Here is a 24,536-nt window from a genome sequence, read left to right on the forward strand (position 1 = left end):
CAACTGGTCAGACTTCATTATTGCTTTTGTGCACTTTAAGACACAATCTATTCCCATTTTCTCACTTTCTTTACTCTGCATAATGTTACCAGACCTCAGTGTACCTCATGAGACCTCCATCCAGAAACTCAATCTTCAACAAGGGGTGATAACAGAAGAATACATTAGAAGTTACAGCAGCAAAACAATACATTTTCAAAGTTGAAGTGAATTATATTTATATAGCGCTTTTCTCTAGTGACTCAAAGCACTTTACATAGTGAAACCCAATATCTAAGTTACATTTAAAGCAGTGTGGGTGGCACTGGGAGCAGGTGGGTAAAGTGTCTTGCCCAAGGACACAACTGCAGTGACTAGGATGGCGGAAGCGGGAATCGAACCTGCAACCCTCAAGTTGCTGGCACGGCCACTCTACCAACCGAGCTATACCGTTAAGGTTTGTTTTTGGTTGTAATGTTTTACTAGCTTAACTTTGTTTTGCACTTGTGTGAAAATTTAAAATTAAAACCTACTCAGTGGCCTTTGTGGTTGGAGTGTCCGCACTAAGATCAGTGGGTCGTGAGTCCAAACCCCGGCCGAGTCATACCAAAGACTATAAAAATGGGACCCATTACTTCCCTGCTTGGTACTCAGCATCAAGGGTTGGAATTGGGGCTTGAATCACCAAAATGATTCCAGAGCGCGACCACCGCTGCTGCTCACTGCTCTCCTCACCTCCCAGGGGCTGAACAAGGAGATGGGTGAAACACAGAGAATGATTCCACTACACTTAGTGTGTGTGTGAGACTATCAGTGGTACTTTAAATTTAACTGTAAAATGAAATGCTGGGCAACTGAACTTTGTATTACTGTTAAGGTTGCTGTTGGCTTGATCCCAGGGTGCAGAGAAAGGGAATGGTGTAGGTAGAGAGTATATTGACTTTAAGGTTTTACTACTTACGTATAAAATACTACACGGTCTAGCTCCATCCTATCTTGCCGATTGTATTGTACCATATGTCCCGGCAAGAAATCTGCGTTCAAAGGACTCCGGCTTATTAGTGATTCCTAGAGCCCAAAAAAAGTCTGCGGGCTATAGAGCGTTTTCCGTTCGGGCTCCAGTACTCTGGAATGCCCTCCCGGTAACAGTTCGAGATGCTACCTCAGAGGAAGCATTTAAGTCTCATCTTAAAACTCATCTGTATACTCTAGCCTTTAAATAGACCTCCTTTTTAGACCAGTTGATCTGCCGCTTCTTTTCTGTTTTCTCCTATGTCCCCCCCCCTCCCTTGTGGAGGGGGTCCGGTCCGATGACCATGGATGAAGTATTGGCTGTCCAGAGTCGAGACCCAGGATGGACCGCTCGTCGGGACCCAGGATGGACCGCTCGTCTGTATCGGTTGGGGACATCTCTACGCTGCTGATCCGCCTCCGCTTGGGATGGTTTCCTGTGGACGGGACTCTCACTGCTGTCTTGGATCCGCTTGAACTGAACTCTCGCGGCTGTGTTGGAGCCACTATGGATTGAACTTTCACAGTATCATGTTAGACCCGCTCGACATCCATTGCTTTCGGTCCCCCAGAGGGGGGGGTTACCCACTTCTGAGGTCCTCTCCAAGGTTTCTCATAGTCAGCATTGTCACTGGCGTCCCACTGGATGTGAATTCTCCCTGCCCACTGGGTGTGAGTTTTCCTTGCCCTTTTGTGGGTTCTTCCAAGGATGTTGTAGTCGTAATGATTTGTGCAGTCCTTTGAGACATTTGTGATTTGGGGCTATATAAATAAACATTGATTGATTGATTGATTAGTAAGTAAGTAAGTAAATTGTATTTATGAAGCGCTTTTCACAGATAAAATCACAAAGCACTGTACAAAACAGGTGACGTAAAACCACAATTCAATTTAAAAGTGGGGAAACATCATAAAAAGGATACAAGGTAGATTAAAAGTGATTATTGAAAGGTGCATGAACTAAAAGCTTTACTCAAAAAAAAAAAAGTTTTCAAATATTTCTTAAAAGTTTCAACACAGTCAAGATCATGGAAGGACTGGTGCGAATTGTTCCAGAGTCTGGGAGCTATTGTCACGGCGGGGTCTGGTCTCCCGAAATGCAGAAGGCGTGCAGGTAAAAACATGATTTATTCCTCCAAAATCAAAGTAGTACAAAAAAGCAAAAAAAGGGCCGACAGAACCACGTTCCTGATCGCACTCGAAGCTAAAGCAAATATTTAAAGGGGAACATTATCAGCAGACCTATGTAAGCGTCAATATATACCTTGATGGTGCAGAAAAAAAAAACATATGTTTTTTTAACCAATTTCAGAACTCTAAAAGGGTGAAGTTGGCAATTAAAACAGCTTTCAATTGTTCGCTGTGACCTTTCACCCGTGACATTACAAAGGGGAAGCATTCCGCCATTTTCTCAAACACATTACAGACACCAAGTCAAATCAGCTCTGGTATTTTCAATCAATCAATCAATGTTTACTTATATAGCCCTAAATCACTAGTGTCTCAAAGGGCTGCACAAACCACTACAACATCCTCGGTAGGCCCACATAAGGGCAAGGAAAACTCACACCCAGTGGGACGTCGGTGACAATGATGACTATGAGAACCTTGGAGAGGAGGAAAGCAATGGATGTCGAGCGGATCTAACAGGATACTGTGAAAGTTCAATCCACAATGGATCCAACACAGTCGCGAGAGTCCAGTCCAAAGAGGATCCAAGACACAGCAGCGAGAGTCCCGTTCACAGCGGAGCCAGCAGGAAACCATCCCAAGCGCAGGCGGATCAGCAGCGCAGACATGTCCCCAGCCGATACACAGGCGAGCAGTACATGGCCACCGGATCGGACCGGACCCCCTCCACACGGGAGAGTGGGACATAGAAGAAAAAGAAAAGAAGCGGCAGATCAACTGGTCTAAAAAGGAGGTCTATTTAAAGGCTAGAGTATACAAATGAGTTTTAAGGTGAGACTTAAATGCTTCTACTGAGGTGGCATCTCGAACTGTTACCGGGAGGGCATTCCAGAGTACTGGAGCCCGAACGGAAAATGCTCTATAGCCCGCAGACTTTTTTTGGGCTTTGGGAATCACTAATAAGCCGGAGTCCTTTGAACGCAGATTTCTTGCCGGGACATATGGTACAATACAATCGGCAAGATAAGATGGAGCTAGACCGTGTAGTATTTTATACGTAAGTAGTAAAACCTTAAAGTCACATTTTCCGTTTTTTCGACTGTTTTCCGTACCTTGGAGACATCATGCCTCGTCGGTGTGTTGTCGGAGGGTGTAACAACACCAACAGAGTCGGTTTCAAGTTGACTTACGTGGAGTGAGCTAATCAGACATATCAATGGTCACGGCATGCTGATTGATGCTAACATGCTATTTAGGCTAGCTGTATGTACATATTGCATAATTTTGCCTCATTTGTAGCTATATTTGCATGAAGCCTTTCCCTCCGTCCACATTTAATGCCAAACAAACACATACCAATCGACGGATTAAAGTACAACACTGGTCAAAAGATGAGAAAGCCCCTCGTTTGTTCTGCACATTTTACCGACGACAGTTATGCCACGACAGATGGCACAGAGATGTGTGGATATCCTGCGATACTCAAAGCAGATGCATTTCAAACGATAAAGTCAATGGAATCACAAAGGTGAGTTTTGTTGATGTTATCGACTTATGTGCTAATCAAACATATTTGTTCAGGGCATGACTGACAGCTAATCGATGCTAACAGGCTATTTAGGCTAGCTGTATGTACATTTGAAGCTATATTTGCATCCAGCCTTTCCCTCCACCCACATTTAATGCCAAACAAACACATACCAATTGACGGATTAAAGTACAACACTGGTCAAAAGATGAGAAAGCCCCTCGTTTGTTCTGCACATTTTACCGACGACAGTTATGCTACGACAGATGGCACAGAGATGTGTGGATATCCTGCGATACTCAAAGCAGATGCATTTCAAACGATAAAGTCAATGGAATCACAAAGGTGAGTTTTGTTGATGTTATTGACTTATGTGCTAATCAGACATATTTGTTCACGGCAGGACTGACAGCTAATCGATGCTAACAGGCTATTTGGGCTAGCTGTATGTACATTTGAAGCTATATTTGCATCCAGCCTTTCCCTCCACCCACATTTAATGCCAAACAAACACCAATGGATGGATTTAAGTTGTTCCAGTGGTCAAAAGATGCAATCGTTGGTTAGAAGGCGATCGCAGAATTCGTCCTCATTGGCTCAATAGCTTCAGTTTTTTCTTCAATTTTGTCTTCGCAATCTGCCTCCACACTCCAAGCATCCGTTTCAATACGTGCGTAATCTGTTGAATCGCCTAAGCCGCTGAAATCAGAGTCTGAATCCGAGCTAATGTCGCTATATCTGCCATGTTTGTTTGTATTGGCGTCACTGCGTGACGTCACAGAAAAATGGACGGGTGGATTTACAGATAGCGAAAATCAGGCACTTTAAAACCTTTTTTCGGGATATTCCATGATGGGATACATTTTGAAAAAAAAAATCAAAAAATCAAATAAGCCACTGGGAACTGATTTTTATTGGTTTTAACCCTTCTGAAATGGTGATAATGTTCCCCTTTAACATAGACTATGGACAAGGCAAAACTCCCGTAACAGGTGCCTGTAGCAAACAATGACACCAGGCCGACTGACTGGCAAAGGCAGGCTTAAATAACACCTCTGATTAGTGCTGGGGTAGCAGGTGAGTGGGTAAACACTAATCAGAGACAGGTGAACATAATGAGCAAGCATGGCAACTAAAACAAACTCCGAGGTGCACAAACAGGAACTAAAGGAGTCCAAAACTAACGGAACACACAAAACTTGATCCGGACCATGGATCATGAGAGCTATAGCCTGGAATGCCAGGTCTCCACAGGTTTTAAAACGTGTATGTGGGGACGGTGTGGCGAAATTTGGAGAGTGGCCGTGCTAGCAATCTGAGGGTTACTGGTTCAATTCCCACCATCTACCATCCTAGTCACATCCGTTGTGTCCTTGCTCCTGATGGCTCCTGGTTAGCGCCTTGCATGGCAGCGCTTTGGTTTCCTCAAAAAGGGGTAGAAAAGCGTTATACAAGTACAACCATTTATTTACCATTTATGTTTTGTATATCGGTATGGATGTAAGTTTTAGGCAGTAGTGCAGGAACCCAGAAAATAACATTCCACTATACAGTCTATGGCAGGCAAAATATCAATCAATCAATCAATGTTTATTTATATAGCCCCAAATCACAAATGTCTCAAAGGACTGCACAAATCATTACGACTACAACATCCTCGGAAGAACCCACAAAATGGCAAGGAAAACTCACACCCAGTGGGCAGGGAGAATTCACATTCAGTGGGACGCCAGTGACAATGCTGACTATGAGAAACCTTGGAGAGGACCTCAGATGTGGGCAACCCCCCCCCTCTAGGGGACCGAAAGCCATGGATGTCGAGCGGGTCTAACATGATACTGTGAAAGTTCAATCCATAGTGGCTCCAAGACAGCAGTGAGAGTCCCGTCCACAGGAAACCATCTCAAGCGGATCAGCAGCGTAGAGATGTCCCCAACCGATACAGGCGAGCGGTCCATCCTGGGTCCCGACGAGCGGTCCATCCTGGGTCTCGACTCTGGACAGTCAGTACTTCATCCATGGTCATCGGACCGGACCCCCTCCACAAGGGAGGGGGGGGACATAGGAGAAAGAAAAGAAGCGGCAGATCAACTGGTCTAAAAAGGAGGTCTATTTAAAGGCTAGAGTATACAGATGAGTTTTAAGATGAGACTTAAATGCTTCTACTGAGGTAGCATCTCGAACTGTTACCGGGAGGGCATTCCAGAGTACTGGAGCCCGAACGGAAAACGCTCTATAGCCCGCAGACTTTTTTTGAGCTCTAGGAATCACTAATAAGCCGGAGTCTTTTGAACGCAGATTTCTTGCCGGGACATACGGTACAATACAATCGGCAAGATAGGCTGGAGCTAGACCGTGTAGTATTTTATACGTAAGTAGTAAAACCTTAAAGTCACATCTTAAGTGCACAGGAAGCCAGTGCAGGTGAGCCAGTATAGGTATATATGTATGTATATATGTATATAAAGGTATATACAGTACAGGCGTAATATGATCAAACTTTCTTGTTCTTGTCAAAAGTCTAGCAGCCGCATTTTGTACCAACTGTAATCTTTTAATGCTAGACATTGGGAGACCCGAAAATAATACGTTACAGTAATCGAGACGAGACGTAACAAACGCATGGATAATGATCTCGGCGTCTTTAGTGGACAAAATGGGGCGAATTTTAGCGATATTACGGAGATGAAAGAAGGCCGTTTTAGTAACGCTTTTAATGTGTGACTCAAAGGAGAGAGTTGGGTCGAAGATAATACCCAGATTTTTTACAGAGTCACCTTGTTTTATTATTTGGTTGTCAAATGTTAAAGTTGTATTATTAAATAGAGGTCGGTGTCTAGCAGGACCGATAATCAGCATTTCCGTTTTTTTGGCATTAAGTTGCAAAAAGTTAGCGGACATCCCATTGTTTAATTTCATTAAGACACGCTTCCAACTGACTACAGTCCGGCGTGTTGGTCAGCTTTAGGGGCATGTAAATAAGTAGATAAACCCTCCTGACTGCCAATCGGGGGAAGGAGAGGGGAATAGTTTTCAGATACAGGCAAATAGTCCCTTCAGAATAACCCAAAAAGAGCCAAAAATTCATCAAGCTGGACAAGAAGAAACACACACAAAAAAAGGAAAAATAACTAAAAGACCCCCAAAACTGCCATGCAGACTTACAATTATGCCTTCATTCACTCCGACTCTCGGCAAGGTCGTTCCCACACTCTCCTACTTCCTATCTCTCTCGCTGAGCTCTTGGTCTGGTCTTGTCTTGACTTAAAGAGCCTCTGTTTTGCACTGCTGTACGAAATATAAACATGGAGTTGATAAACCGTTACCTCAAATCAAATGCCAAGATAGTATTGATGAGAATCTCAGGTTCGGGGGGAAAACATTTCAGTCTTGACGGGATGTTGTCTGCCGGATATATGAGGGAGTCGTGGGAGAAATGGCCAGTCGTGTGCTTTCCATGAGGACATGGAAGGTATTTATCTAGTTGGAACTGTGATAACAGGGCATCTGCTGATTGGATTGGGCATCGCTCTGGTTTATCGACAAATTCTGAAAACGATGGCAGTCATTCGGGGAGCCCTGTCGCGATGGATGGAATGTGTCGGGCTGCGGGCACTCAGACTTTAACGATTTCGGAATTGAATCGCAAAATGGATTCTATCTGGGAGAGGCTTTCCGCTCTACAAGACGTATTTATGAATTTGAGAGCCAGAATGGGCAATTAGAGCTGACAAACCATCGGAATGACTCTGCTCGCCCGAAAGAAACGATAAGTCTTCTTCCTCATAGGAGCTCGGTCTGAGATGACTTCTTTTTACCAAGCCTCCCCCATGTTTTACCTTTTTCCCACCTTTACCATCAGCGTTCATGTTCTGTCTACCCTTTAATGTACTGTATGTTTGCTTTTGAACGGGTCTGTGCTGGATACGTTTTAAGTGCGATAACAATACAATTTGATCCATCCATCTAATAGATGTATTTAAAACTATGCTAAGGCTAACTGGCTAACAAACCGAAATAACTCTCGCCAGTGCATACTAAGGTTGTACGGTATACTGGCAGTAGTATAGTACCATTGATTGATTGATTGATTGATACTTTTATTAGTAGATTGCACAGTTCAGTACATATTCCGTACAATTGACCACTAAATGGTAACACCCCAATAAGTTTTTCAACTTGTTTAAGTCGGGGTCCATGTTAATCAATTCATGGTACAAATATATACTATCAACATAATACAGTCATCACACAAGTTAATCATCATAGTATATACATTGAATTATTGACATTATTTACAATCCCGGAGCTTTGGTTGATATCAGTACTTCAGTCATCAACAATTGTATCAACAGAGAAATGTGGACATTGAAACAGTGTAGGTCTTATTTAGTAGGATATGTACAGCCAGCAGAGAACATAGTGAGTTCACATAGCATAAGAACAAGTATATACATTAGAAGTACATTTGAGTTGTTTATAATCCGGGGAGATGGGATGTGAATGGAGGAGGGTATTAGTAAAGTGTTGAAGTTGCCTGGAGGTGTTGTTTTAGAGCGCTTTTGAAGGAATATAGAGATGCACTTACTTTTATACCTGTTGGGAGTGCATTCCACATTGATGTGGCATAGAAAGAGAATGAGTTAAGACCTTTGTTAGATGGGAATCTGGGTTTAACGTGGTTTGTGGAGCTCCCCCTGGTGTTGTGGTTATGGCGGTCATTTACGTTAAGGAAGTAGTTGGACATGTACTTCGGTATCAAGGAGGTGTAGCAGATTTTATAGACCAGGCTCAGTGCAAGTTGTTTGACTCTGTCCTCCACCCTGAGCCAGCCCACTTTGGAGAAGTGGGTTGGATTGAGGTGTGATCTGGGGTGGAGGTCTAAAAGTAACCGGATTAGCTTATTCTGGGATGTTTGGAGTCTAGATTTGAGGGTTTTGGAGGTGCTGGGGTACCAGGAGGTGCAAGCGTGATCGAAGAAGGGTTGAATGAGAGTTCCCCGCTAGAATCCTCAAGGTGTTTTTGTTGACCAGGGAGGAGATTCTGTAGAGGAATCTCGTTCTTTGGTCACAATACTAATGAATCATATTCGGTACTATACCACCTCTGAACATACTTCCCAACCTTGAGACCTCTGGATTTGGGAGATGGGGGGGGCGTAGTTGAGGTGTGGAATGGGGGGGATTTAGTGCTGCGACGGATTCCGGGTATTTGTTCTTTTGTGTTTATGTTGTGTTACGGTGCGGATGTTCTCCCGAAATGTGTTTGTCATTCTTGTTGGTGTGGGTTCACAGTGTGGCGCGTATTTGTAACAGTGTTAAAGTTGTTTACACGGCCACCATATGACAGGTTGTAGAGGACGCTAAAGACAGAATTCGGGAGAAAGTCGGGACAATGGTCGCCCCGGGAGATTTTTGGGAGGGCCACTAAAATTCGGGAGTCTCCCAGGAAAATCAGGAGGGTTGGCAAGTATGCCTCCGAAAAGTACCGGTCCACAACCTCGCCCCCCAAACTGTGCTTCCCGAAAGTTATAAACTGACTCCCGAAGGTACAAACATGTATTCAACAAAAATAACGATGCATTTCAATCGTTTGTCGCTTCGCCGAGCCTTTTTCTGTTGTGTGGAGCAACCTATGTCAGACACCCCCTTTTACACCCCCCTGACTCCTGCATGAAAAATAACACACTCCTTCAGGCATGCACTGTGCTGTGTGCTCTCATTTAATGCTCTTCTTATTCCCGAATACAAGTATATTTCAGTTTGAAAGAAGTATTTGTAAAAAACACATTATTTATGAGTTTTCTCAATGTCGTATTTCGGTTTGGCTCCACCCGTCCCATCCTTGGTCCTCAAACAAACAATAAAAAACTTACTTAAGTTCTGTGTGGAAGCAGATTACAGTCAGCATTGCAGCTTTACACCAAAGTGGTAATGTAATGTGTGCAATCGTCAGTGATATCAAACATCTGTTAACATCTAAAGGCATCTTCTCCTGGAACTGTATGCCAAACCCCCACCGGCACCAAATCATGCCGGTCAGTTTCAATCACCTTTATTAGCTGCATTTAATGCTACAGTGGTTTTATCTACCCAACCACCTCACTGCAGAGCAACTAATGAACAGTGCGATATATGACTTGTCTTGACTTGACGCCCTATTCAGCAGAGAATAAAGGTTGTTGCAAGCTTCTCAGTGGGGTTGCAACAAATTTTTAACCAATATTGCATATCTATTAATATTGAAAAGGCTATTCAAAAAATACTTACACTGTAATATAAATTTAAAGTGTAATGCAAAAAAAAATTGGATATGTATGCCTAATTTGAATTGAATTTGAATCTATCTATCCATCTATCTATCTATCTATCTATCTATCTATCTATCTATCTATCTATCTATCTATCTATCTATCTATCTATCTATCTATCTATCTATCTATGTTTATTTGTATAGCCCTAAATCACAAGTGTCTCAAAGGGCTGCACAAACCACAACGACATCCTCGGTACAGAGCCCACATAAGGGCAAGGAAAAACTCCCCCCAGCGGGACGTCGGTGACAGTGACAATGATGACAATGAGAAACCTTGGAGAGGATAAATATATATATATATATATATATATATATATATATATATATATATATATATATATGAAAGTGGCTGGGAAGAGGGAAGTCTGGGCTTCCCTGCTTAGGCTGCTGCCCCCGCGACCCAACCTCGGATAAGCGGAATAAGATGGATGGATATATATATATAAGTATACATATCCTGGGTCCCGACTCTGGACAGCCATTACTTCATCCATGGCCATCGGACCGGACCCCCTCCACAAGGGAGGGGGGGACATAGGAGAAAAAGAAAAGAAAGGGCAGATAAACTGGTCTAAAAAGGGAGTCTATTTAAAGGCTAGAGTATACAAATGAGTTTTAAGGTGAGACTTAAATGCTTCTACTGAGGTGGCATCTCGAACTGTTACCGGGAGGGCATTCCAGAGTACTGGAGCCCGAACGGAAAACGCTCTATAGCCCGCAGACTTTTTTTGGGCTTTGGGAATCATTACCGAGGATGTCGTTGTGGTTTGTGCAGCCCTTTGAGAAACTAGTGATTTAGGTCTATATAAATAATAATTGATTGATTGATATATATATATATATATACATCCATCCATTTTCTACCGCTTATTCCCTTTTTTGTGGGGGGATCGCGGGGGGCGCTGGCGCCTAGCTCAGCTAAAATCGGGCGGGAGGCGGTGTACACCCTGGACATGTCGCCTCCTCACAGCAGGGCCAACACAGACAGACAGACAACATTCACACTCACATTCACACATACTAGGGCCAATTTAGTGTTGCCAATCAACCTATCCCCAGGTGCATGTCTTTGGAAGTGGGAGGAAGCCGGAGTACCCGGAGGGAACCCACGCATTCACGGGGAGAACATGCAAACTCCACACAGAAAGATCCCGAGCCTGGATTTGAACCCAGGACTGCAGGAACTTCGTATTGTGAGGCAGACGCACTAACCCCTCTGCCACCGTGAAGATATTGCATATCTATTGATATTGAAATGGCTATTTAAAAAATACTTACACTGTAATATAAATGTAAAGTGTAATGCAAAAAAAATTTGATATGTATGCCTATTTTGAATTGAATTTGAATCTATCTATCTATCTATCTATCTATCTATCTATCTATCTATCTATCTATCTATCTATCTATCTATCTATGTTTATTTGTATAGCCCTAAATCACAAGTGTCTCAAAGGGCTGCACAAACCACAACGACATTCTTGGTACAGAGCCCACATAAGGGCAAGGAAAAACTCACCCCAGCGGGACGTCGGTGACAGTGACAATGATGACAATGAGAAACCTTGGAGAGGATAAATATATATATATATATATATATATATATATATATATATATATATATATATATATCAAAGTGGCTGGGAAGAGGGAAGTCTGGGCTTCCCTGCTTAGGCTGCTGCCCCCGCGACCCAACCTCGGATAAGCGGAATAAGATGGATGGATGGATGGATATATATATATATAAATATACATATCCTGGGTCCCGACTCTGGACAGCCATTACTTCATCCATGGCCATCGGACCGGACCCCCTCCACAAGGGAGAGTGGGACAGAGGAGAAAAACAAAAGAAACGGCAGATCAACTGGTCTAAAAAGGGAGTCTATTTAAAGGCTAGAGTATACAAATGAGTTTTAAGGTGAGACTTAAATGCTTCTACTGAGGAGGCATCTCGCACTGTTACCGGGAGGGCATTCCAGAGTACTGGAGCCCGAACGGAAAACGCTCCAAAGCCCGCAGACTTTTTTTGGGCTTTAGGAATCATTACCGAGGATGTCGTTGTGGTTTGTGCAGCCCTTTGAGAAACTAGTGATTTAGGGCTATTTAAATAATAATTGATATATATATATATATATATATACATCCATCCACTTTCTACCGCTTATTCCCTTTTTTGTGGGGGGATCGCGGGGGGCGCCGGCGCCTATCTCAGCTACAATCGGGCGGAAGGCGGTGTACACCCTGGACATGTCGCCACCTCATCGCAGGGCCAACACAGATAGACAGACAACATTCACACACTAGGGACCATTTAGTGTTGCCAATCAACCTATCCCCAGGTGCATGTCTTTGGAGGTGGGAGGAAGCCGGAGTACCCGGAGGGAACCCACGCATTCACGGGGAGAACATGCAAACTCCACACAGAAAGATCCCGAGCCTGGATTTGAACCCAGGACTGCAGGACCTTCGTATTGTGAGGCAGACGCACTAACCCCTCTGCCACCGTGAAGCCCTATATATATATATATATATATATATATATATATATATATATATATATATATATATATATATATATATATATATATATATATATATATATATATATATATATATATATATATATATATATATATATATATATATATACCTGTGTTGGCCCTGCGATGGTGGCGACTTGTCCAGGGTGTACCCTGCCTTCCGCCCGATTGTAGCTGAGATAGGCGCCAGGGCCCCCCGCGACCCCGAAAGGGAATAAGCGGTAGAAATGGATGGATGGATGGATGGATATATATATATATATGTATATATATATATACAGTATATATACTGTAATTCCTTGCCGTCATGGCGCTAATTAATTTAAAACCTCTTCTCACTCCTGTGCTTACCAAAGGCATGCAGTAAAAATAAGCATGCGCTAACTATTGTAAAACTTCTTCTCACTCCAACACTTACCAAAGGCATGCAGTAAAAAAATTGAGTGTGATGTAAGCTTGGACTTTAAAATCCTACTGAATAGCTCTTAATCTTCTTCCCTTCATGCGATTTCAAATTACCGGTATTGAAATCAGCCTTCTCCATTTATAAAATGATGACAGGGGAAGTGTCACTCGTGACGTCACGAGTTTGACCCGGCAGTAATTCAAGGCAGGCGCATACTATATGCCCTGTGGCAATTCAAGGAAATATGGTATAGAAATATATATGTATATATATATATATATATATATATATATATATGTAGGTGTGGGAAAAATCACAAGACTACTTCATCTCTACAGAAGTGTTTCATGAGGGGTTCCCTCAATCATCAGGAGATTTTAATGGAAGTATTCACATACAATGGTTTATATAGGGCACAGAGTGGGTGGGTACAGGCAGGCGTAGGGGCGTGGTGATTGGCTCATGTGTTACCAAGGAGGTGTTTCCGTCTGTGGCGGCATATTGAAACGATTTCACTGCGCTTGTTGAGGGATGACAGATCTGGATGATATATAATAAAAAGTTTCCCTTTTAACGGCATAATTACACAGTTTTTTGGAGATCTGTGTTGCTGAATCTTTCGCAATTTGTTCAATTAATATTGGAGAAGTCACAGTAGAAAGATGGAGTTGGGAAGCTTTAGCCTTTAGCCACACAAACACACGGTGATTCCTTGTTTAAAATTCCTGCAGGTGAAACTTTCCTATGGATCAGAGAGAACATGGATCCCGACCACATGTCAACCAGCGAGGTTTCGGAAGGGAAAATTGTGGTTAAAAAGTCAGTTCTTACCGGAGAAAAGCTGCTGTCGACTCCCCTGAGACATTAGCATCAAGACACCCGTGGAGACACCCTTCCGACTATCAGGTACTATTAAACTCACTACAACACTAGCAACACAATAGAAAGATAAGGGATTTCCCAGAATTATACTAGTAAATGTGTCTAAAAACATCGGAATCCGTCCCAATGCAATCGCCTTTTTTTTTTCTAGTCCGTCGCTATCAATATCCTCAAACACAAATCTTTCATCCTCACTCAAATTAATGCAGATATTGTTGTTTTCTCGGTCCGAATAGCACTTTTTGTTGGAGGCTCCCATTAAAATCAATGTGAATATGTGAGGAGCCTTCAAACATGTGACATCATCGTCTGCGACTTCCGGTACAGGCAGGGCTTTTCTCTTAGCACCGAAAGTAGCGAACTTTATCGTGGATGTTCTCTACTAAATCCTTTCAGCAAAAATATGGCAATATGGCCAAATGATGAAGCATGACACATAGAATGGACCTGCTATCCCCGTTTCAATAAGAACATCTCATTTTAGTAGGCCTTTAACCCTTTTGAACTTTTTTACCTCCGATTCCCAGGGTTTGTTGAGTTAACTCTGGATTAATACGTGGAGATGACAAAGGAGGTGTTTGATTCTTCAAAGATTTTACATGTTATGTTTTTTGTTCAATCCCAGAAAGACTGCGACTTAAAGTTTAATTCTGGCTTTGTAGATAAACTGAGACCACGTCCAAACTCATTGTGTTTTTAGAACTGTACCAATTTCCTCCAAATTTTCAACAAACTTGAAGTGTTTTTTTCCAGAGGATTTTTTTGTGATTTGTACGTTTTCACAATGTGCTTGTTCTATTTTGCTGGTGTTTCCTGACATCACCCAGACAACATATCTTTACCTGCACATTACCTACCTTCTCTGTATCCAGGAGTCAAACTGATGCCTCCTTCTTTCACCCAGTCAACATATATTTACAACATATTTTTTCCAGAGGATTTTTTTGTGATTTGAACGTTTTCACAATGTGCTTGTTCTATTTTGCTGGTGTTTCCTGCCTTTACCCATTCAACATATCTTTACCTGCACATTACCTACCTTCTCTGTATCCTGGGGTCACACTGGTGCTTCTTTCTGTCACCCATACATGCTGGTGCTTCCTGACATCACCCAGACAACATATCTTTACCTGCACATTACCTACCTTCTCTGTATCCAGGAGTCAAACTGATGCCTCCTTTTTTCACTCAGTCAACATATATTTACAACATATTTTTTCCAGAGGATTTTTTTGTGATTTGAACGTTTTCACAATGTGCTTGTTCTATTTTGCTGCTGTTTCCTGCCTTTACCCATTCAACATATCTTTACCTGCACATTACCTACCTTCTCTGTATCCTGGGGTCACACTGGTGCTTCTTTCTTTCACCCATACATGCTGGTGCTTCCTGCCATCACCCAGACAACATATCTTTACCTGCACATTACCTACCTTCTCTGTATCCAGGAGTCAAACTGATGCCTCCTTCTTTCACTCAGTCAACATATATTTACAACATATTTTTTCCAGAGGATTTTTTTGTGATTTGAACGTTTTCACAATGTGCTTGTTCTATTTTGCTGGTGTTTCCTGCCTTTACCCATTCAACATATCTTTACCTGCACATTACCTACCTTCTCTGCATCCTGGGGTCACACTGGTGCTTCTTTCTTCCACCCATACATGCTGGTGCTTCCTGACATCACCCAGACAACATGTATTTACCTGCACTTTACCTACCTTCTCTGTCTCCTGGAGTCAAACTGATGCCTCCTTCTTTCACCCAGTCAACATATCTTTACCTGCACATTACCTACCTTCTCTGTATCCAGGAGTCAAACTGATGCCTCCTTCTTTCACTCAGTCAACATATATTTACAACATATTTTTTCCAGAGGATTTTTTTGTGATTTGAACGTTTTCACAATGTGCTTGTTCTATTTTGCTGGTGTTTCCTGCCTTTACCCATTCAACATATCTTTACCTGCACTTTACCTACCTTCCCTGCATCCCTGGGGTCACACTGGTGCTTCTTTCTTTCACCCATACATGCTGGTGCTTCCTGCCATCACCCAGACAACATGTATTTACCTGCACATTGCCTACCTTCTCTGTCTCCTGGAGTCAAACTGATGCCTCCTTCTTTCACCCAGTCAACATATATTCACAACATATTTTTTCCAGAGGATTTTTTTGTGATTTGTACATTTTCACAATGTGCTTGTTCTATTTTGCTGGTGTTTCCTGCCTTTACCCATTCAACATATCTTTACCTGCACATTACCTACCTTCTCTGTATCCTGGGGTCACACTGGTGCTTCTTTCTTCCACCCATACATGCTGGTGCTTCCTGCCATCACCCAGACAACATGTATTTACCTGCACATTACCTACCTTCTCTGTCTCCTGGAGTCAAACTGATGCCTCCTTCTTTCACCCAGTCAACATATATTCAAAACATATTTTTTTCCCAGAGGATTTTTTTCGTGATTTGTACATTTTCACAATGTGCTTGTTCTATTTTTGGCCAAAGTAAAACAAAGTAAACAACCTGGAGTTGTCTTTATTTTGAAGTTACACTGCCATCATTTTACCATTCCGGCCCACTTGGGAATGGATTGTCCTCCATGTGGCCGCTGAGCTAAAATGAGTTTGACACCCCTGGTATAAACCATTTGCTTGCCTAACAGAATTGCTATTGTGACATCTAGTGGACACATTTAGAACAGCAGTTTCTTTCGTTCCAAAAAAAATAAAAAAGCAGCTCACTTTTATAATTGGCAAACTAATCAAGCGGGCCGGATAAAACTGGTTCACGGGCCGTACTTTTGACACCACTGGTCTAACGTGTCCATGCCCTGATGCGGGAGAGTCGGGAAACAGAGATGCCGGAGTCCGAACGGGCGTGCAAATGAGCTGCTTTAAAAGACAGTCTGGCCAAACACAGAGAGTCCAGGGACTCACACATGTGAGCGTGCACAAACACACACACACACACACACACACACACACACACACGGTTGATACTGTCCTCGGCTAATGAGAGGAGGGGATGGTGCGGCATGTGAGGCGACAGCAGAATGATGATGGTCTGAGGGGAGAGGAGAAGAGTTTGCGGGTAAAAAAAGGCAAGAGGTGTAAAATGAGGGTAATGGCAGCTGGTTTGCAACTGATGAAAAGACCCTCCTGCCCGCCCACCTGCAAACAACACTCCACCCCTCGCATTTGTCTCCAACTTGCTCTGACATATTATTCTGCTGAAGGATGCTGATAATGAAGCAAGTGCAGCAGAAAACACATCAACAACAGAACCAAAAAAAAAGAAAACCTGTATCATGCATGCACGGACTCATGCACACGTCCACTGAGGCTAAAGTGCTGCATTACTTCTCGTCCAAAAAAGAAAAACACTTTGTCGTTCTTAAAGTCTTTCTCTGTGACGAGCTGAGATGTAATTAGTGAAGTGAATTATATTCATATAGCGCTTTTCTCCAGTGACTTAAAGCGCTTTAGATAGACCCCGACTCTCAGACCAGTTGATCTGTCGTTTTATTTTCTGCTCTGCCCCCCCCCTGTCCTTTGTGGAGGGGGGGGGGACACAGATACAGTGACCACGGATGATACGCTGGCTGTCCAAAGTCGGGACCCAGGGTGGACCACTCATCTGTGCATCAATTGGGGACGTCTCTGCTCTGCGGACCTGTCTCCACTCAAGATGGTCTCACTATGGACTGGACTCTCACTATTATGTTAGAACCACTATGGACTGGACTCTCACTATTATGTTAGATCCACTATGGACTGGACCCTCACTATTATGTTAGATCCATGATGGACTGGACTCTCACTATTATGTTGGATCCACTATGGACTGGACTCTCACTATTATGTTAGAACCACTATGGACTGGACTCTCACTATTATGTTGGATCCACTATGGACTGGACTCTCACTATTATGTTAGATCCACTATGGACTGGACCCTCACTATTATGTTAGATCCATGATGGACTGGACTCTCACTATTATGTTGGATCCACTATGGACTGGACTCTCACTATTATGTTAGATCCACTATGGACTGGACTCTCACTATTATGTTGGATCCACTATGGACTGGACTCTCACTATTATGTTGGATCCACTATGGACTGGACTCTCACTAATATGTTAGATCCGCTATGGACTGGACTCTCACTAATATGTTGAATCCACTATGGACTGGACTCTCACTAATATGTTGAATCCACTATGGACTGGACTCTCACTATTATGTTAGATCCACTATGGACTGGACTCTCACTATTATGTTAGATCCAGTATGGACTGGACTCTCACTATTATGTTAGATCCACTATGGACTGGACTCTCACTAATATGTTGAATCCACTATGGACTGGACTCTCACTATTATGTTGGATCCACTATGGACTGGACTCTCACTATTATGTTAGATCCACTATGGACTGGACTCTCACTATTATGTTAGATCCACTATGGACTGGACTCTCACTATTATGTTGGATCCACTATGGACTGGACTCTCACTATTATGTTGGATCCACTATGGACTGGACTCTCACTAATATGTTAGATCCGCTATGGACTGGACTCTCACTAATATGTTGAATCCACTATGGACTGGACTCTCACTAATATGTTAGATCCGCTATGGACTGGACTCTCACTAATATGTTGAATCCACTATGGACTGGACTCTCACTATTATGTTAGATCCACTATGGACTGGACTCTCACTATTATGTTAGATCCAGTATGGACTGGACTCTCACTATTATGTTAGATCCACTATGGACTGGACTCTCACTAATATGTTGAATCCACTATGGACTGGACTCTCACTATTATGTTGGATCCACTATGGACTGGACACTCACTATTATGTTGGATCCACTATGGACTGGACTCTCTCTATTATGTTAGATCCACTATGGACTGGACTCTCACTATTATGTTAGATCCACTATGGACTGGACTCTCACTATTATGTTGGATCCACTATGGACTGGACTCTCACTAATATGTTAGATCCGCTATGGACTGGACTCTCACTAATATGTTGAATCCACTATGGACTGGACTCTCACTATTATGTTAGATCCACTATGGACTGGACTCTCACTATTATGTTAGATCCAGTATGGACTGGACTCTCACTATTATGTTAGATCCACTATGGACTGGACTCTCACTAATATGTTGAATCCACTATGGACTGGACTCTCACTATTATGTTGGATCCACTATGGACTGGACTCTCTCTATTATGTTAAATCCACTATGGACTGGACTCTTACTATTATGTTAGATCCACTATGGACTGGACTCTCACTATTATGTTGGATCCACTATGGACTGGACTCTCACTATTATGTTGGATCCACTATGGACTGGACTCTCTCTATTATGTTAGATCCACTATGGACTGGACTCTCACTATTATGTTAGATCCATGATGGACTGGACTCTCACTATTATGTTGGATCCACTATGGACAGGACTCTCACTATTATGTTAGATCCACTATGGACTGGACTCTCACAATATTATGTTGGATCCACTATGGACTGGACTCTCACAATATTATGTTGGATCCACTATGGACTGGACTCTCACAATATTATGTTGGATCCACTATGGACTGGACTCTCACAATATTATGTTGGATCCACTATGGACTGGACTCTCACAATATTATGTTGGATCCACTATGGACTGGACTCTCACAATATTATGTTGGATCCACTATGGACTGGTCTCTCACAATATTATGTTGGATCCACTATGGACTGGACTCTCACACTATTATGTTAGATCCACTATGGACTGGACTCTCACAATATTATGTTGGATCCACTATGGACTGGACTCTCACAATATTATGTTGGATCCACTATGGACTGGTCTCTCACAATATTATGTTGGATCCACTATGGACTGGACTCTCACACTATTATGTTAGATCCACTATGGACTGGACTCTCACAATATTATGTTGGATCCACTATGGACTGGACTCTCACACTATTATGTTAGATCCACTATGGACTGGACCTCTCACAATATTATGTTAGATCCACTATGGACTGGACTCTCACAATATTATGTTAGATCCACTATGGACTGGACTCTCACTATTATGTTAGATCCACTATGGACTGGACTCTCACAATATTATGCTAGATCCACTCGACGTCCATTGCACATTTTTCATTGTCATCCGATTTGGTTTAGTTTTTCCTTGCCCTGATGTGGGATCTGAACAGAGGATTTCGTTGTGACTTGTGCAGCCCTTTGAGACACTCGTGATTTATGGCTATATAAGTAAACATTGATGGACTGATTGATTGCATCTTGTGCGAGGCATTCATGCACACAGGAAACGTGGTACATCACACTCCCTTTTACAATAGCTCTCGCCAATAATCCAAAACAGGTAAGTAAATATTGCAGTAAATCACAGCATTGGTTCAGTATTCAAGCAGGGCAATAATAAAATCAGGAAACCCTGCAAACTTGCTACAACGAAACCAAAAGTAAAAATGCAGACAAACACAGCTCAGTGATTACAAACAATTAATTAGAGGCAGACACCTCAGTGACATACTTCACACAAGTCATTATTTCCCCATAATTGTTGGTCCGAAGCTAATGAGGATTTTAGCAAATTGAGGGTAATATGTTCTTTTTGTCTTATTTTCTTCACGTTTATTGCACCGTCGGGAGTGCATTTGAGGTCTGCTTGCTGGTCTGTAAACACTGCAGGAATGTAGCAGCACAGTCCAACAAATACGGCCGCAAAAATGCACCAAAATTATGACCCAAAGCTCATGACCTTAGGTGAGGATGGGAACGTAGATCGACCGGTAAATTGAGAGCTTTGCCTTCCGGCTCAGCTCCTTCTTTACCACAACGGATCGATACAACGTCCGCATTACTGAAGACGCCGCACCGATCCGCCTGTCGATCTCACGATCCACTCTTCCCTCACTCGTGAACAAGACTCCGAGGTACTTGAACTCCTTCACTTGGGGCAGGGTCTCCTCCCCAACCCGGAGATGGCATTCCACCCTTTTCCGGGCGAGAACCATGGACTCGGACTTGGAGGTGCTGATTCTCATCCCAGTCGCTCATTTGGGCCGCTTGTACCCGTGATCTTATCCTTTCGGTCATGACCCAAAGCTCATGACCATAGGTGAGGATGGGAACGTAGATCGACCGGTAAATTGAGAGCTTTGCCTTCCGGCTCAGCTCCTTCTTTACAACAACGGATCGATACAACGTCCGCATTACTGAAGACGCCGCACCGATCCGCCTGTCGATCTCACCATCCACTCTTCCCTCACTCGTGAACAAGACTCCTAGGTACTTGAACTCCTCCACTCGGGGCAGGGTCTCCTCCCCAACCCGGAGATGGCACTCCATGCTTTTCCAGGTGAAAACCATGGACTCTGACTTGGAGGTGCTGATTCTCATCCCAGTCGCTCATTTCGGCCGCTTGTACCCGTGATCTTATCCTTTCGGTCATGACCCAAAGCTCATGACCATAGGTGAGGATGGGAACGTACATCGACTGGTAAATTGAGAGCTTTGCCTTCCGGCTCAGCTCCTTCTTTACCACAACGGATCGATACAACGTCCGCATTACTGAAGACGCCGCACCGATCCGCCTGTCGATCTCACGATCCACTCTTCCCTCACTCGTGAACAAGACTCCTAGGTACTTGAACTCCTCCACTTGGGGCAGGGTCTCCTCCCCAACCCGGGGATGGCACTCCACCCTTTTCCGGGCGAGAACCATGGACTCTGACTTGGAGGTGCTGATTCTCATCCCAGTCGCTCATTTGGGCCGCTTGTACCCGTGATCTTATCCTTTCGGTCATGACCCAAAGCTCATGACCATAGGTGAGGATGGGAACGTAGATCGACCGGTAAATTGAGAGCTTTGCCTTCCGGCTCAGCTCCTTCTTTACAACAACGGATCGATACAACGTCCGCATTACTGAAGACGCCGCACCGATCCGCCTGTCGATCTCACGATCCACTCTTCCCTCACTCGTGAACAAGACTCCTAGGTACTTGAACTCCTCCACTTGGGGCAGGGTCTCCTCCCCAACCCGGAGATGGCACTCCACGCTTTTCCAGGTGAAAACCATGGACTCTGACTTGGAGGTGCTGATTCTCATCCGAGTCGCTCATTTGGGCCGCTTGTACCCGTGATCTTATCCTTTAGATCATGACCCAAAGCTCATGACCATAGGTGAAGTGAAGTGAATTATATTTATATAGCGCTTTTCTCTAGTGACTCAAAGCGCTTTTACATAGTGAAACTCAATATCTAAGTTACATTTAAACCAGTGTGGGTGGCACTGAGAGCAGATGGGTAAAGTGTCTCGCCCAAGGACACAACGGCACCGACTCGGATGGCGGAAGCGGGGATCGAACCTGGAACCCTCAAGTTGCTGGCACGGCCACTCTACCAACCGAGCTATACCGCCCCAAGAAGAAGACGTTGGTTCTCCGGAATATACATTAAATAAGTCTGGCTGCCTGGTCCTTAGCTTTCTGCAAATTAGGCCCCTAAAACACTTAACTTGAATACCTCTGTCGTATCTCAACCAAACTGGGTGATTAATCTGTGTTGATACAGGATTCATGCAATAATATTTTGTGATCAATTCCATGCTTGGTTGATTCGTTGATTTTGAAAACCTTAGTTTAAACTTTAAGTATTGTATTTATTACACACCATCTGTTTTATTGTAGCGTTCCATTACAAGTCTATCGCCATTGCTGATGCTAATCTTTAGCATGTCTATGGTAAATCCAGTGTAAATTAGCATCAAGCTATCGCATTTTTAAGATGTAAAGCCATATTGTACTTTTGGGCGCCTTCCTCTTGCTTTGTCAGCGTGGAAATTATTCTGTGCTAGTTTGTGACCAGACATGACCGTATCGCAATATGGTACCGGTTGATTTTTTGGGGGGTGAAATCGGTACCCGGTACTTCTTTGGTCGGTACCTATAAAAGTACCAAATTCGATGCCTATCCCAGCTGTCATTTTCTGCGAGTGGGCAGTATGCGTCTAAATGTGAGGTTGATACGAGGCATGAGGACCTTTTTTCGTACAGGAAGGCTGTGATACCAGAAAGTGTTGGTTGGTGAGTTCATGAGCAGCAGACTTCCGTGAGCCAACACCAGCTTGACGGGCTCGATGCGCCGGCAGCTCTCTTTTCCACGTGCATCCTTGTGACGGAACACAAACTCTCGCGCGGCACCGAGAGAAACTGATGCTATGGGGCAGCTAGGATCCAGCTCCTTCTCGTCGTCACGATGTTCACCCATGTGGTCCCGCCCATCTTTGTACCGGTTGACCAGGACAAAATTGAAGGTATGTCCTGTTGTTTTTGTGACAGCATCGCGGATATGTGCCAGTGTGGGTGTCCATGGGCAGGATAGACGTGTCACTCCAGAATACGTGTAAGTCAGTCCTGTATCGCCATAGGTAGCCTGCTTCCTCGGTATATTGTACACCTTTCCAAACACCTGCACCTGTGCTTCTTCACCTGTTGAATACACCACCTCCTCCTCCAGTTTCACCAAAAGATGGTCTGCTTCCTCCTTGCTGAAGAGCAAAGCGTAGTCACAGTCCAGACTTTCTGACTCGATTTTTTGCCAAGGAACTGGATCAGAGAACTCATCCTCTTCTTCAGCATTCACCATCTGCTCCAGTTCCTCATTTGCTTTAATTTTTTTTCTGAGGTTTATTTGGCTATCATCAGTACTGCATGATCGTTTACTCATAAACTTTTCCATTGCATCAAGCAACCAGGAGCCACCTTCTTTCCCAGGTCTGCTCTGTTTTGTGTGAGGATGGGAACGTAGATGGGAACGTAGATCGACCGGTAAATTGAGAGCTTTGCCTTCCGGCTCAGCTCCTTCTTTACCACAACGGATCGATACAACGTCCGCATTACTGAAGACGCCGCACCGATCCGCCTGTCGATCTCACGATCCACTCTTCCCTCACTCGTGAACAAGACTCCGAGGTACTTGAACTCCTCCACTTGGGGCAGGGTCTCCTCCCCAACCCGGAGATGGCACTCCACCCTTTTCCGAGCGAGAACCATGGACTCGGACTTGGAGGTGCTGATTCTCATCCCAGTCGCTTGCGAACCGATCCAGTGAGAGTTGAAGATCCTGGCCAGATGAAGCCATCAGGACCACATCATCTGCAAAAAGCAGAGACCCAATCCTGCAGTCACCAAACCAGATACCCTCAACACCCTGACTGCTCCACCTTTCGTTCCTTTTTAATCTTTTTCATCTTACCAAAACCCTTTTGGACAAGTCAATGCCAGCAGGTCCTCTCAAAGGTCTAACATCAGAGACTTGTGACCTCATTACCATTCCCTCAGACTACTTGTCAAGTTGAAGCAGTGACCTTTAATATGAAAAATGGACCTGACTTGTATGAACTTCTCCAAACCAGCTAACATCCTTGACATTGAAAGAAAAAAAAAAACAACTCCCTCTTCCTCTGAGTCATGCCGCCGTCTCATCTCAGCGCTTTTATCAATTTAAGAGAATTTAATTAACACATTTATCAGTCCTTCTATGCCACTTTAATGTTCTCTCATCCCCAGCCATTGTTGTGTAAAGCTGCCTTCCATCTTGTCGTAGTGATTCAGTCGCAGATGACTAGATTTGCATCTGGGGACAGTCCAGTGACCTCCAA

At 43.6% G+C, this 24,536-nt stretch overlaps 1 protein-coding gene across 1 annotated transcript; it reads right to left on the reverse strand.

Annotated features, from left to right (window-relative positions):
* Positions 1–22,065: 22,065 nt before the first annotated feature.
* LOC133552306 (DNA oxidative demethylase ALKBH2-like) lies at positions 22,066–23,660 on the reverse strand. Its single transcript, XM_061899530.1, has one exon. It carries the CDS (start codon positions 23,612–23,614, stop codon positions 22,856–22,858), a length of 759 nt encoding a protein of 252 aa, XP_061755514.1. The 5' UTR covers positions 23,615–23,660; the 3' UTR covers positions 22,066–22,855.
* Between the last annotated feature and the right edge of the window lie 876 nt (positions 23,661–24,536).

This window comes from Nerophis ophidion, linkage group LG05, assembly GCF_033978795.1.
Source record: "Nerophis ophidion isolate RoL-2023_Sa linkage group LG05, RoL_Noph_v1.0, whole genome shotgun sequence".
NCBI classification, from domain to species: domain Eukaryota; kingdom Metazoa; phylum Chordata; class Actinopteri; order Syngnathiformes; family Syngnathidae; genus Nerophis; species Nerophis ophidion.